The sequence below is a fragment of the Neoarius graeffei genome, chromosome 12, assembly GCF_027579695.1.
Source record: "Neoarius graeffei isolate fNeoGra1 chromosome 12, fNeoGra1.pri, whole genome shotgun sequence".
Taxonomy (NCBI): domain Eukaryota; kingdom Metazoa; phylum Chordata; class Actinopteri; order Siluriformes; family Ariidae; genus Neoarius; species Neoarius graeffei.
The window spans coordinates 34,580,122-34,592,680 of NC_083580.1; the positions used below are offsets into that span (position 1 = coordinate 34,580,122).

The window sequence follows — 12,559 nt, forward strand, 5'->3', positions numbered from 1 at the left end:
TAGTGAGGTCCCGTTTGGACTATGGGAGCATTGTCTACGGATCAGCAAGGAAATCATACATCCAGACACTGGACACTGTGCATCATCAAGGCTTAAGACTGGTCTTGGGAGCCTTCAGAACCTCACCAGTTCAGAGCCTGTATGTGGAGGCAAGAGAACCCCCCCCCCCCCCTTCAGTTAAGGCGCTTAAAACTTGCTCTACAGTATGCAATCAAACTCAAAGCAAACAAAAATAATCCTGCTTACTGTGCTGTCTTTCACCCCCAGTTTTTGCAGTTTTATGAAGCTAAACCTAGGTTTATCAGACCTTTTGGAATACGCATACAACCCTTCCTGGAGGACTTGAACATTGATCTGGACACTGCAATCTTCACATGTCTGTTCCACCCCCCCTTGGACCTTGAGACAACCTGTAATTGTGACCCCTCACCGAATCCAGGGACACATGTCAGCCGAAACGAATCCAAGATAATCGCAAAAGAAGCATTTTTTTTTTTTAAATTTGTGATTTTTTTTTTCCATCATGTGCAAATTGAGATCTTGAAGAATGCAATCAGTATTTCAGATAATAGATTGTTTTGTTGGAAAAGCATACATTTTTTGTTGCAAATTGTCTCGTTTTTGTCAGGACTGTAGCCTGCTGGGGGGTGTGGGTAAATTACCATATGGGCCATTCACATGAAGATTTAAGTCATTTGTTTTTTGTTTTTTTTCCGCGAATCAGCTGTATGATCCGAGTTGAGCGCATGGCTACTTAACCTGCATACAGGCGTGTGATTTCACTATGGAATGAGTTACTAAACAGAGCGCAGAGGAGCAAACACCGCGAAGCAAACAGACACTCGGTATTTACATCGGAGATCACCATTTCTAGCAAAAAAAAAACGCAACCTCGTTTTCCAGATTGAATGGAATACTTGAATGATCGGATTATACACGGACCGTTCTAGGACTACATTATTCCATCGGAGGCATTGGTGTGTGCAAGGCGACGTTTCTCTTTCTGATGGGGTAAGTTTATTAATCTAAGGCTGTGTGGTTATTTTTGCATGTAACGGAGAGTGTTGTGGTTTGGTTAAGCCTAGGTCACAACCGGACGCACGATTTTTTGGCCGTGTGATTTTTGGCGTTTCCCAAATCGCTGCGTTTTTTTTTGTTCACGGAGAAAGACACGCGTTGACATATGTTTGTCTTGCAACCTGAAAAAAACGTAAGCGCCCGTAGAGTTTGTTTGACATGACAAAGAACCTCTGCGGCCGGTCTGCGGCTTGAAAATCAGCACGTCACACGCGCGCTCTCGTGCGTTTCATGCGCGCTTTCCGTGTGTTTCTTGCGTTTTTTGCATGTAGACCGGCCGTAGGAGCACGTACGGCCGGTTGTGACCGAGGCTTTTCATGAAACTAGCGTTGTGTTAGTTGTTATCATCGTGCTATCTTTCTTACGGTGTGAGTAATTTTTCAACCACAAAACATTAAAGTATACTTTAAGACTTATTTTTGTACTTCATAATTGTGTTGGGCATACTTTGCATGGAAGGAGAATTGACGTGGTGATCTTTGTTTACATGAAAGTAGCATCGTGCTAGCTCGTAGGGGGTAGAGCTTTCCTTAAAGTGCTGGTGACACGTTTTTGACATCTTTGGTGATGTTTTATAACATAAAAAGTAATTCCCGATGATCCATATATTAATTCACGAAGGCGCCTATTTTACAAGTTATGATAAAAAACGCGGCTATTTGGGCAAATTTGACAGGGCTGCAGCACCCAGGAGACGGAGGAGGAGGAGGAGCTATATGACGTCAGCGAAAGAACCTTCCTCCTAACTTACCAGTTTATTGTTGATGTGACAGGTGTTCAGTTTGTCATTATTAGTATTATTATTATACATTTTATATATATATATATATATATATATATATAAAATTAGTTATTATGCCTTCGCGTTGTGTTGCCGGCTTTTGCTCCAAAATCTACAAGGATGGGGTAAGTTTATTCAAGTTTCCCAGAGATCCCGAGCTGCATGCGAAGTGGGTGAAGCAAGTCAGGCGCACTCGTGACAAGTGGGAGCCCTCACCAACATCCGTCCTGTGCTCTGAACACTTCGATTTGGATTGTTTTGACACCCTTCCCAGCTTAAAAGAATCTCTTGGGTGTTCAGTTCATCACAAACGTGTGTTACTACCATCAGCAGTGCCTACACAGTGTTGCCAGATTGGGATTTTTCCCGCCCAGTTGAGCGGTTTCAAGTGCATTTTGGTGGGTTTTGAACATATTTTGGGCTGGAAAACGTCAGCAGTATCTGTTGCCAGATACTGCTGAAGTTTTCCAGCCCAAAATATGTTCAAAACCCACCAAAATGCACTTGAAACCGCTTAACTGGGCGGGAAAAATCCCAATCTGGCAACACTGCCAGTATTCCGGAGGGGGTCGACTAGTAGCTATGCCGGATCCAAAGACAGTCCTCCTGTCAGAACATGTGTTGTGAAAGGACATAAGATAAAGGTACATAGAGCTATAGATTCTACATGATAATCATAAATGTAATCATAAAGTCGGCGTGATATCAGTCATGTATTTGCTTGTGAAAGCTTGCGGCTTTCATGTAACTGCTGCCTAGCAACGAGAGGCAAAGGGTAAAGAGGGTAGGCTATCATAGATTCTATTCGGAAGAGATCAACACAATTCTAGACTCCCAGAAGAGGAAGAGCTAGCACTAGAGAGTTCACCGGCGTTTTCATGCGCCATTTCCATTGAGTAGAACCAGAGTAGAACCATAGGATGTCTATGAGTAGAACAGCCAGTGAACCGCAGCGTGTTCTCCCGCTGACGTCACAACATGGCCGCGAGCCACGGACCCAGTTTTCTTGCGCTGTGCAATTAAAAGTTGGATATTCGTGTAACAACAGCTTCTTTTCACGTAATTATAACAGAAATCTAACATGTTTGCCATGTTGTATAGTTTATTTAAGAAATTGCATAGAGTCATGTTCGTGTCATCAGCCCTTTAATGTCATGCAGATGAGCACCATTATGTGCCCGCCCTGCACCCAGAGTAGCTGAGATGGAAAACTTGGAGGGCGATTTTCTCCCTTTTCTGTTTTAAGAGGTATGCACTTTCAAAAAGCCACACATTCTTCAAATATTGTCAGATCTCCACATGGAAGGCATCATTGGAAAGCTTAGAAACTGTACTTTCTGAATCTGTCAGTAACTCAAAATGCCCCCGGGCGGACATGTGTCCCTGGATTCCGTTATCTGACACATATTTCTCTTTTGGTCAGCTCGGCCAGTTGTGTGTCATTGCCTTGGTAATGCGTTTCCTAATTTGGTGGGGGGGCAGAGCTTCTGAAGGAGCACTGATCAGAGATGTGTATTTGTTTGGCTGTTTAGTTCGAATGTCTGCAATATTTCTCAAAAATCGAAACCTCTAAGCAGTGTGTGCTAGGACTACATTTGAGGAGGACTAATTTACGAAGAAAATCTATATTAATTTCATTGTAATACATGTACAATTCTTTAAATTGCTAATTTAATCATAATTGTATTGTTTGTCACTAATATTTTTCTTTGAACAGTACTTTGGCTGTTTCTCCAGGAGTCACATGCAATTGTGAATGCAATGGCCTGCTAGCAACATCAGGCAAAAGTGAAAAACCTTTTGTTACTTGTCAGAAAGGAGTGTGTGCTGGAGATTTGATGAGGTTCTGTGACGATACATGCCGTTTTCATTTATTTACAGGCCTTACTGAGTCTGTCATTGCTGCTGCATGCTCACGAGTGGGACAGAGAGTTCTGCACTTAGACAGGTAAGTCAGCACTTTCACACTAGATACATGTAACTGGTTCCAAAAACCAAGCCAGGGCCTGTGTGAAACTGAATCAGTGGATACCTCCTTGTGTACATGAGCGTGCTGTCCAAATCTTCCAACAAGACATGGTATGAAATAAATTTTATAAACATTTTTGTATCCTACTTGTGTTCCTCGGTATGTGTAAATGTATGCATAAGAAGATGAATGTAAATCTTGACTGACTTCAAATCATATCATTTGAGAATGAATTGCTGCATGTTAATATACAGTTTATGCTGTCAAGTTTTAAATTGTTTATATTAAATGTGTACACAGTTAATAAACCCATTGTTTCATATTAATGGTATTAAAGAAATGTTAATTATTAAAAATAATAAAGGCAACAAGCCAACCCAAATTCATTTTAAGACAAATAGTTATTGTCATCATGCATTTTTCCATATAAATTTAAGAAGTTTGAAAACTTCATACATTTATGTGGAAGCAGTGTTGTTTTTTGGCAGCCATTTTTTATTTAGTTTTAGTCTTAGTCTTTTGGATGAAATGCTTATTAGTTGTAGTCACATTTTAGTCAATTCCATCCTTGATAGTTTTGGTCTAGTTTTAGTTGACGAAAACTAAAAGGGTTTTAGTCCAGTTTTAGTCATTCATTTTAATTGAAAAAATTATTACTTTAAAACATTAAATTAGGCCAATACAGAGAAGAAATTGGAATCGAGGTTGACAGGTTGTGGATAACATGCACTCTACATAAACGCTGTCGAGTGTGCACGCTCTCTACATAAACGCTGTCGAGTGTGCACGCTCTCTACATAAACGCCGTCGAGTGTGCACGCTCTCTACATAAACGCCGTCGAGTGTGCACGCTCTCTACATAAACGCCGTCGAGTGTGCACGCTCTCTACATAAACGCCGTCGAGTGTGCACGCTCTCTACATAAACGCCGTCGAGTGTGCACGCTCTCTACATAAACGCCGTCGAGTGTGCACGCTCTCTACATAAACGCCGTCGAGTGTGCACGCTCTCTACATAAACGCCGTCGAGTGTGCACATCCCAAGTCTCCTGGAAGTTCCGGGAGTCTCCCGCATATTGATAGTGGCTCCCTGATGCTGGCAAATTGGATAATATCTCCCGGAATCTAGAGCAAGCGAGCAAGAGCGTGCACGCGAAACATTAATGTCTGCATCGCGCAAATGATGGAGTGCGCGAGAGAGACTGCGTGTGTGCCTGTTCATGTAGCGCATGCTAGACAAAGAGCATCCTGATTGGTTTACAGACATCCAAACTCATTTCAGGGAGGTGTTGTGACCCCCCCCCCCCCCACCCACCCCGGCTGATTGGGGGGGGGGGGGGGGAGTCATGTGTCACGACACCTCCCTGAAATGAGTTTCTGCAGGTTGGGATGTCTGCTAGAGCACAAACATGTCATGATGAGAACACAACTAGAAGATGACCATGCTGTCCGTTAATGTAAATATGATGGCTAAACGTGCTGCTAACATTCGAGTAGCCAGGTGTGCTGCTGCTCATTTAGACATATTAAGGTACAGCAACAGGTCTGAAAAGCTACATTTCCCCCCATATGTTTCACAGTAACTCAAATATGGGTCAATGTATGACAAAGCATTCAGTTGCTGTCCCACCAGTAATCCCTGCAGGACAAGTTTTACTCATGACATGTTAACTGAATTTAAGTTAGCTTAACCAAGCCAACTTTAGCATGAAGCTAGCGGTCCCATTCATTTTCGCCAGGTCACGGTGTTTTGGAAAACTTCATAGGAAATTCATCACAGACCAATTGTTGAGTGACATTAACCAAAACTAACAAACGTATACACGATCTGTTAACAGGACTTTTTGTAACGTTAACTTACCGTCGCAGAAATAGCAGCATGGTGAGCCTTTAGATGCCTCTTGAGTTTAGTCGTATTCTTGCCACGTAATTTATAGCCACAGCGTGTACCTCTGTCTCCCACTACAAGGCATTCCGTTTTATTTTCTGCTGGATTATGTGTAAAGTATGTCCATAAATCATCGCATCTTTTCCGCCCACCAAGCCCTTGTGCTGGCGTTGCCGCCGCCATGGTCCATGAACTGTGTGGCTGCCCCGGTGTGCAGTGTGCCCGGACATGACTGGTGGTGGGCGTGACCAAACAAGGATAGGATGCAGGTGCATTGCTGATATTTTCAGCATTTGGCAGACAGATTGCACACACCGTTGGAGGAAACTCCATGCATTTTGATAGTCCTATAGCCAACCCACTAATATTTTCGTTAGTCTCGTCTCGTCAACGAAAACAACAGATATGTCTTGTCATATTTTCGTGATCAAACAGTTATGCTTAGCTCGTCACTCTCGTTTTAGTCATGAAAAAAGGTGCGTTAAGGAAATCATTTCGTCATCGTTAACGAAAACAACACTGCGTGGAAGACATGTTTTTATTGATTTTAATGACTCCCACATACAAACAAACTTTAGATATAACTGTTAACTTCAACAAAAACTTCTGAGTCACATCAGTCAATCTGTCCAGTTCATCAGCTGAAGATTCACTATCCTCAATTGCAAGTAAATGAGATCTTGTATCTTCAGAATTTAATGATGTTCAATGACTATTTTATTGTTTTAGATTATTTTTTCTCTCTCTCCCAATGGTGGTCCTGATAAATTATTTCCTGTTCTAATTAGTTAGACTTCTTACCTAGTCATTAAAGGAGATATGCAGAACCTTTATTTTTAAATACATTTCTGAGTGGATTGTATCTCCATCCTTGACTCCTGTATGCTGCATAAATGGGAATAAAAAATAGATATATTTTTGAGAGTTAAAATTGACTGCAAAGTTGGCATTCGAGCTGCCCTGCTGAGCCAGCCAGCCCTGTGTGGCAGGAACCGGTTTTAAGGCCAAGGCCTTTGACAGCTATAGACGAAAGTCATATAAATAAAAAATTTATGATAAAAGTAAGAAATACTGTTACCGACTTGCTCAACTAAGACTGATTTGACTTCACTCAGTACGTTTACATGCACATCCAAATCGAGCTGCTGTCGGTAATCGAGCAAAGGGTCTCAGCAGGGGTGCCAGAGAAATCCAATCCTACATGCACACAAGGAAATCGAGCTATTGTGTGAGGTACATTGTGCACCCGAGCCACAGGTGGCGCTACACGCCCCATCGTGTTGGTACACTTCCGGTTGTCGTCATGAAGAAGAGCTATTCAAGAGTGTAAACAAAGTTATCAGTTCCGTGTTCTCCATTGCGCGTTTTTCTCCCGTCCATGTATTTTAATATATTCAACTCCTTAAGCTGAATGAGCATGAACTCTGTCTCCTCATTGCTCCAGAAGTGCACGTTTCTGCTCGCCATTTTCTCTTCTTCGTTTGTTCCTCCTGACCTCTTCTGCTGCTCGCTACTACTGTTGTCATGCCGACCGAGGGAGGCTGTCGTGTTTCCCGCTTGTGGTCTTGTCACTCGTCACTTCTGGAAGGAGCAGTGCTGAAGTAAGTAGCTCGACTACGTAGCTCGATAGGGTATACATGCACTAAGTAGTTCGGCAAAAATCGCATAATCTAGGTCGTGTAGCTTGATTACAAGAAATAAAGTTCGGTTCAATTTCAGCCTAGCTAAGGTGTATCCATGGCATTTAGAACTTCGATTTCAGTCGAGCAATGGCAGAAATTCGATTTTCTCTATGTGCATGTAAACGCACTGACTGACTGTGGGTTGACTCTCATTAAAACAGGATAGGCATTATACAGACTCTCCAGGATTTCGCGATGTTACAATTTGCAACTTCAACGCAAATTCAACCAATCCCCGCGAATTCAGGGTGGTGTTGCAATTATATCCAATCACCGCAACTTTCCTGCAAATTTGACCAATCCTTGGCGTCGTCTTGAGGTGACGTCGACAAACTACCTTCCGCCTTACTTCCCGTGTTGCCAGATTGGGCGGTTTTAAGTGCATTTTGGTGGGTTTTGAACATATTTTGGGAAGGAAAACATCAGCAGTATCTGGCAACACTGCTTACTTCCGTGTATACGTTCAAGAGAAGCAGCATGTGCGAGTCAGTGTTTATATAGGCTTAAATTCTGTTACTGAAAGTGTGTCATGTTTACAGTGAAGGACTGTGTGCACTTTACATTATTTTTTTTTTTTACTTAATACAAGAAATTAATGGATGCCAACATTTTTGCCAAAATGGTATTTTATTTTCCATTGTTTAGGCAGCTTCAGCATCATACTGTGAGATTCTGTTCAAATTGTTTTTTTCTTCTATGAAGCCTGAGCCATTTATTTTATTAGTTTATAATTATTGTTTAATTTAGTCTTCAGGAGAGACTGCCTGCACACAGTACTAGTATTAATAGTTTTTTTTTTTCTTACATGAAAGCTGAGGCATTTATATTATATTTTAAGGTAACTTCATGTTGTGCTGTGAGGTTCTTTAACTTTTGAACCAACAGGTGCATTTGGATAAGTAAAGCCTATTTTTCTGCATTTTTGTAGTCCTGGTAATCTTTTATATTGGTAAAGTTGTTTATAGGACCATTTCTCAGTGTCTTTGTTTTTTTAATCAATAGTTTTTCAGTAATAACTTAATATTTAACATATCGCTCAATTTTAATCACAAAAAGAGAAAATCGCAACAACTTCTCACAACTTTCACTTCCTCCCGCAATGTAATCGCAACAATAACCTAAAAAACACTGCAACTTTCATCGCAATTTTTTGGAATCGCCCCCCGCAACATCAGACATTTTAGCCCGCAGCAATCACAAAAAAGGCCTGCGAAATCCTGGGGGGACTGATTATAAATTATGCAACATACATGTACATGCATGCATTTTCAGTGATAAAACGTAAAAGGCTAATTAAATAATCAGATTAACTGAGACAATCGCATTCTGAAGCAAATTAAATAATCTTATACCAGTAACTTGAATACACAATACAAGTTACATGTATTAATCTAAATGCAGGTAAACAAGAAGTGTTGTTTTGTATCCAAATGAGAGCCTCATTTTACCCGTCCGTTTTCTCGCTTCTTGAAGGCTGACTGTTTTGAAACCATCTGATTTTCAGTTGTTCATTTGGTTCCCCATTCATTTGCTTCTTCCACGTAAGGGCGAGATATTGCTGCTGAGGCAACCATATCCAGTGGAGAAATCAGACGGCTGGTCCACTCATTCTCCATTGTCTCCATACTGAGTACTCTGCCATTATTTCTCGGCTCAGGCAATTACTAAAACCAAGGACGGGACGTCACCGGTTTCAGCAACAATCGCGGGGAGGTCACTGCCCGAGCGATAATGTGCCGTTCCGTCCTGGGTTTTAGCAACAACCCTCAGCTCACACCCCGAGAGAACTGGTGCAACTGAACTTACTTTCCTTTAATTGTTGGTACTGCACCCTCTTTCATTATGGGCTTATAGCCAATGCTCCTCAACAGATCAAAGGTCTCGTACGAGTCTTCAGTAAAATGTGCAGAGCAGAGGAGAGACCACTTCATAGGCGTCCAATGTGCCCGTGAACAACTTGCAAAACGCATCCAAATCTTTGCAGTTTGAACATTCTTGGGCCATGAATGCAACGTAAATCCACCTTCTGTCGTGTTGCTGCACCCACCAGCAACACATCTTCGTGGCATGGTGATAAATTAGCTCAAAATGGAAGCTTGAAGTTGCAGTCAGCTCTGTGTTTTACTATAGTGAAAATAGTGATGAGACCGATAGCCTTCCTGCGGTGACGTCACAGGTATCAAGGTCATTCACTCAGACCGCTACCTATATTAATCATTTTAATTGTAAAAATTACTATATTAGATTTATTGTTAATGCTTAAAACTATTCCTATGCCATTTCTTGAGGTTTCAAGTATTTATAAACAAAAAGTGAGGCCATGGTTCTGCGTATATGCTTTAAGAAGTCTGGGACTTGGCCCATCCCTGTGTCAATGGATCTCCAATTTTTTTAATGGGCAGACCACAAGCAGTGTGGGTGGGCAAACATGTCTCACCCTCAGCATTGGAGCCCCCAAGGTTCTGTCTTGAGATCCCTGCTGTGTCATGATACACTTATGACTATGTGGCCACTTCCAACTCTACTCCCATTGTCAAGCTTGCTGACAACACTGTTGTGATGGGCCTGATCTCTGATAATGATGAGAAGGACTATTTAGAGGAGATTAAAAGCTTGGAGTACTGGTGCCAGGAGAACAAACTGCCCAGCACTGGACCACCAACCAGATTGGCTTCACTTCCCGATGAGCTCAATACTTCTATGCTCGCTTTGATTAGGGAAATAAGGAGGTCATCATCAAGGTAGCACTATTCTGAGCAGGGTGAATGTACAGAAAGCAGCTGGTTCTGATTTGAATACCTGAAACATATGCTTAGAGCTTGTGCAAAGAAGCTGGCCAGGGTCTTTATGGACATTTTCAACATGTCCCTGGCTCAAGCAGTTGTCCCCACCACCTTCAAGACTGCCTCCATTGTGCTAGTGCTAAAACACCCAATGTCACAGCCCTCCATGACTTCTGTCCTGTTGCACTCACCCCATCATTGCCAAGTGCTTTGAGAGACTGGTTCTGTCACAGTTGAAATTCTGTTTACCTGCCACAATGGATCCACGTCAGTTTGCGTACCGCTGCAACAGGTCAACAAAGGATGCCATCTCCACAGCACACCACTCTGCTATGACCCACCGGGAATACCGCAACTCATACGTCAGACTGCGGTTCATTGAACTTAGTGTAGCATTTAACACTGTGATCCCCTCCAAGCTGATCTCCAAGCTTAGCCAGCTTGGTATTAGCACTTCCCTTTGCAACTGGAGTCTGGACTTTCTGACTAACAGACCCCAGTCTGTTAAGTTGGAAAATCTCTCCTCCATGATGATAACCATGAACAGCAGCATTCCACAAGGCTGCATGCGGAGTCCTCTTCTGGTTCTCTTTGTTCACCCATGGCTGCGTTCCTGTCATGGCTGTAATACCATAATGAAGTTTGCAGATGACATAATGGTGGTGGGTAGGATCAGAGCTGACGATGAGTCAGCCTATAGGGATGAGGTCCAGCATCTGCTCAGGTAGTGTGACAGTAACAACCTGGTGTTTAACATACAAAAGATCAAAGAGTTCACCATGGACTTCAGACAGGTAAGAAGCCATGCACACACTCCCATCTTCAACGGAGTTGACGTAAAGCATGTGTCGAGCTTCAAGTTCCTTGGTATCCACATCTCTGATGATCTCACCTGGCCCCTAAACCCCTCCATTCTGATTTATAAAAAAAAAAAAAAAAGGTGCAACAGCATCTTTACTTTCTATGGAGCCTCTGTTTTGGGATGCTGGTGGACTTCTATCGCTGTGCCATTGAGAGCATGCTCATGAACTGCATCTCAGTATGGTATAGCAACTGCTCTGTATTGGACTGGAAAGTACTCCAGGGAGTTCCTCTGCCCAATGGATTACTGGTACACCTTCCATTGAGCACATTTATCACAAGTAATGCTTGGGCAGGGTGAGTAACATCAGAGATGCCATCCACCCTAACCATGCACTTTTCTCCCTCCCATCTGGCAGACATTCAGGAGGAGCTCCTTCCCTGAGGCAGTAACCATACTGAATTGCACATCACCACTCTATCATCACAGCACTCATCCTACAGGGTTCAGTACTTTTAACATGCCATTTGCACTATTAATTTCTTGTACAAAATACAAACCCGATTCCAAAAAAGTTGGGACAAAGTACAAATTGTAAATAAAAACGGAATGCAATAATTTACAAATCTCAAAAACTGATATTGTATTCACAATAGAACATAGACAACATATCAGATGTCGAAAGTGAGACATTTTGAAATTTCATGCCAAATATTGGCTCATTTGAAATTTCATGACAGCAACACATCTCAAAGTTGGGACAGGGGCAATAAGAGGCTGGAAAAGTTAAAGGTACAAAAAAGGAACAGCTGGAGGACCAAATTGCAACTCATTGGGTCAATTGGCAATAGGTCATTAACATGACTGGGTATAAAAAGAGCATCTTGGAGTGGCAGCGGCTCTCAGAAGTAAAGATGGGAAGAGGATCACCAATCCCCCTAATTCTGCGCCAACAAATAGTGGAGCAATATCAGAAAGGAGTTCGACAGTGTAAAATTGCAAAGAGTTTGAACATATCATCTACAGTGCATAATATCATCAAAAGATTCAGAGAATCTGGAAGAATCTCTGTGCATAAGGGTCAAGGCCAGAAAACCATACTGGGTGCCCGTGATCTTCGGCCCCTTAGACGGCAGTACATCACATACAGGCATGCTTCTGTATTGGAAATCACAAAATGGGTTCAGGAATATTTCCAGAGAACATTATCTGTGAACACAATTCACCGTGCCATCCGCCGTTGCCAGCTAAAACTCTATAGTTCAAAGAAGAAGCCATATCTAAACATGATCCAGAAGCGCAGATGTCTTCTCTGGGCCAAGGCTCATTTAAAATGGACTGTGGCAAAGTGGAAAACTGTTCTGTGGTCAGACGAATCAAAATTTGAAGTTCTTTATGGAAATCAGGGACACCGTGTCATTCGGACTAAAGAGGAGAAGGACGACCCGAGTTGTCATCAGCGCTCAGTTCAGAAGCCTGCATCTCTGATGGTATGGGGTTGCATTAGTGTGTGTGGCATGGGCAGCTTACACATCTGGAAAGACACCATCAATGCTGAAAGGTATATCCAGGTTCTAG

The 12,559-nt window shown here is 42.3% G+C and overlaps 1 protein-coding gene across 3 annotated transcripts in view; it reads left to right on the plus strand.

The window, feature by feature from the left end:
* chm (CHM Rab escort protein) overlaps nucleotides 1-12,559 on the plus strand; it is a 377,848-nt gene that overhangs the window by 129,417 nt on the left and 235,872 nt on the right. For all 3 annotated transcript variants that reach the window (XM_060935797.1, XM_060935798.1, XM_060935799.1), the window contains exon 2: nucleotides 3,740-3,806. In XM_060935797.1, the coding sequence (XP_060791780.1) occupies nucleotides 3,740-3,806 (67 nt within the window). The remainder of the gene's footprint in view (nucleotides 1-3,739; nucleotides 3,807-12,559) is intronic.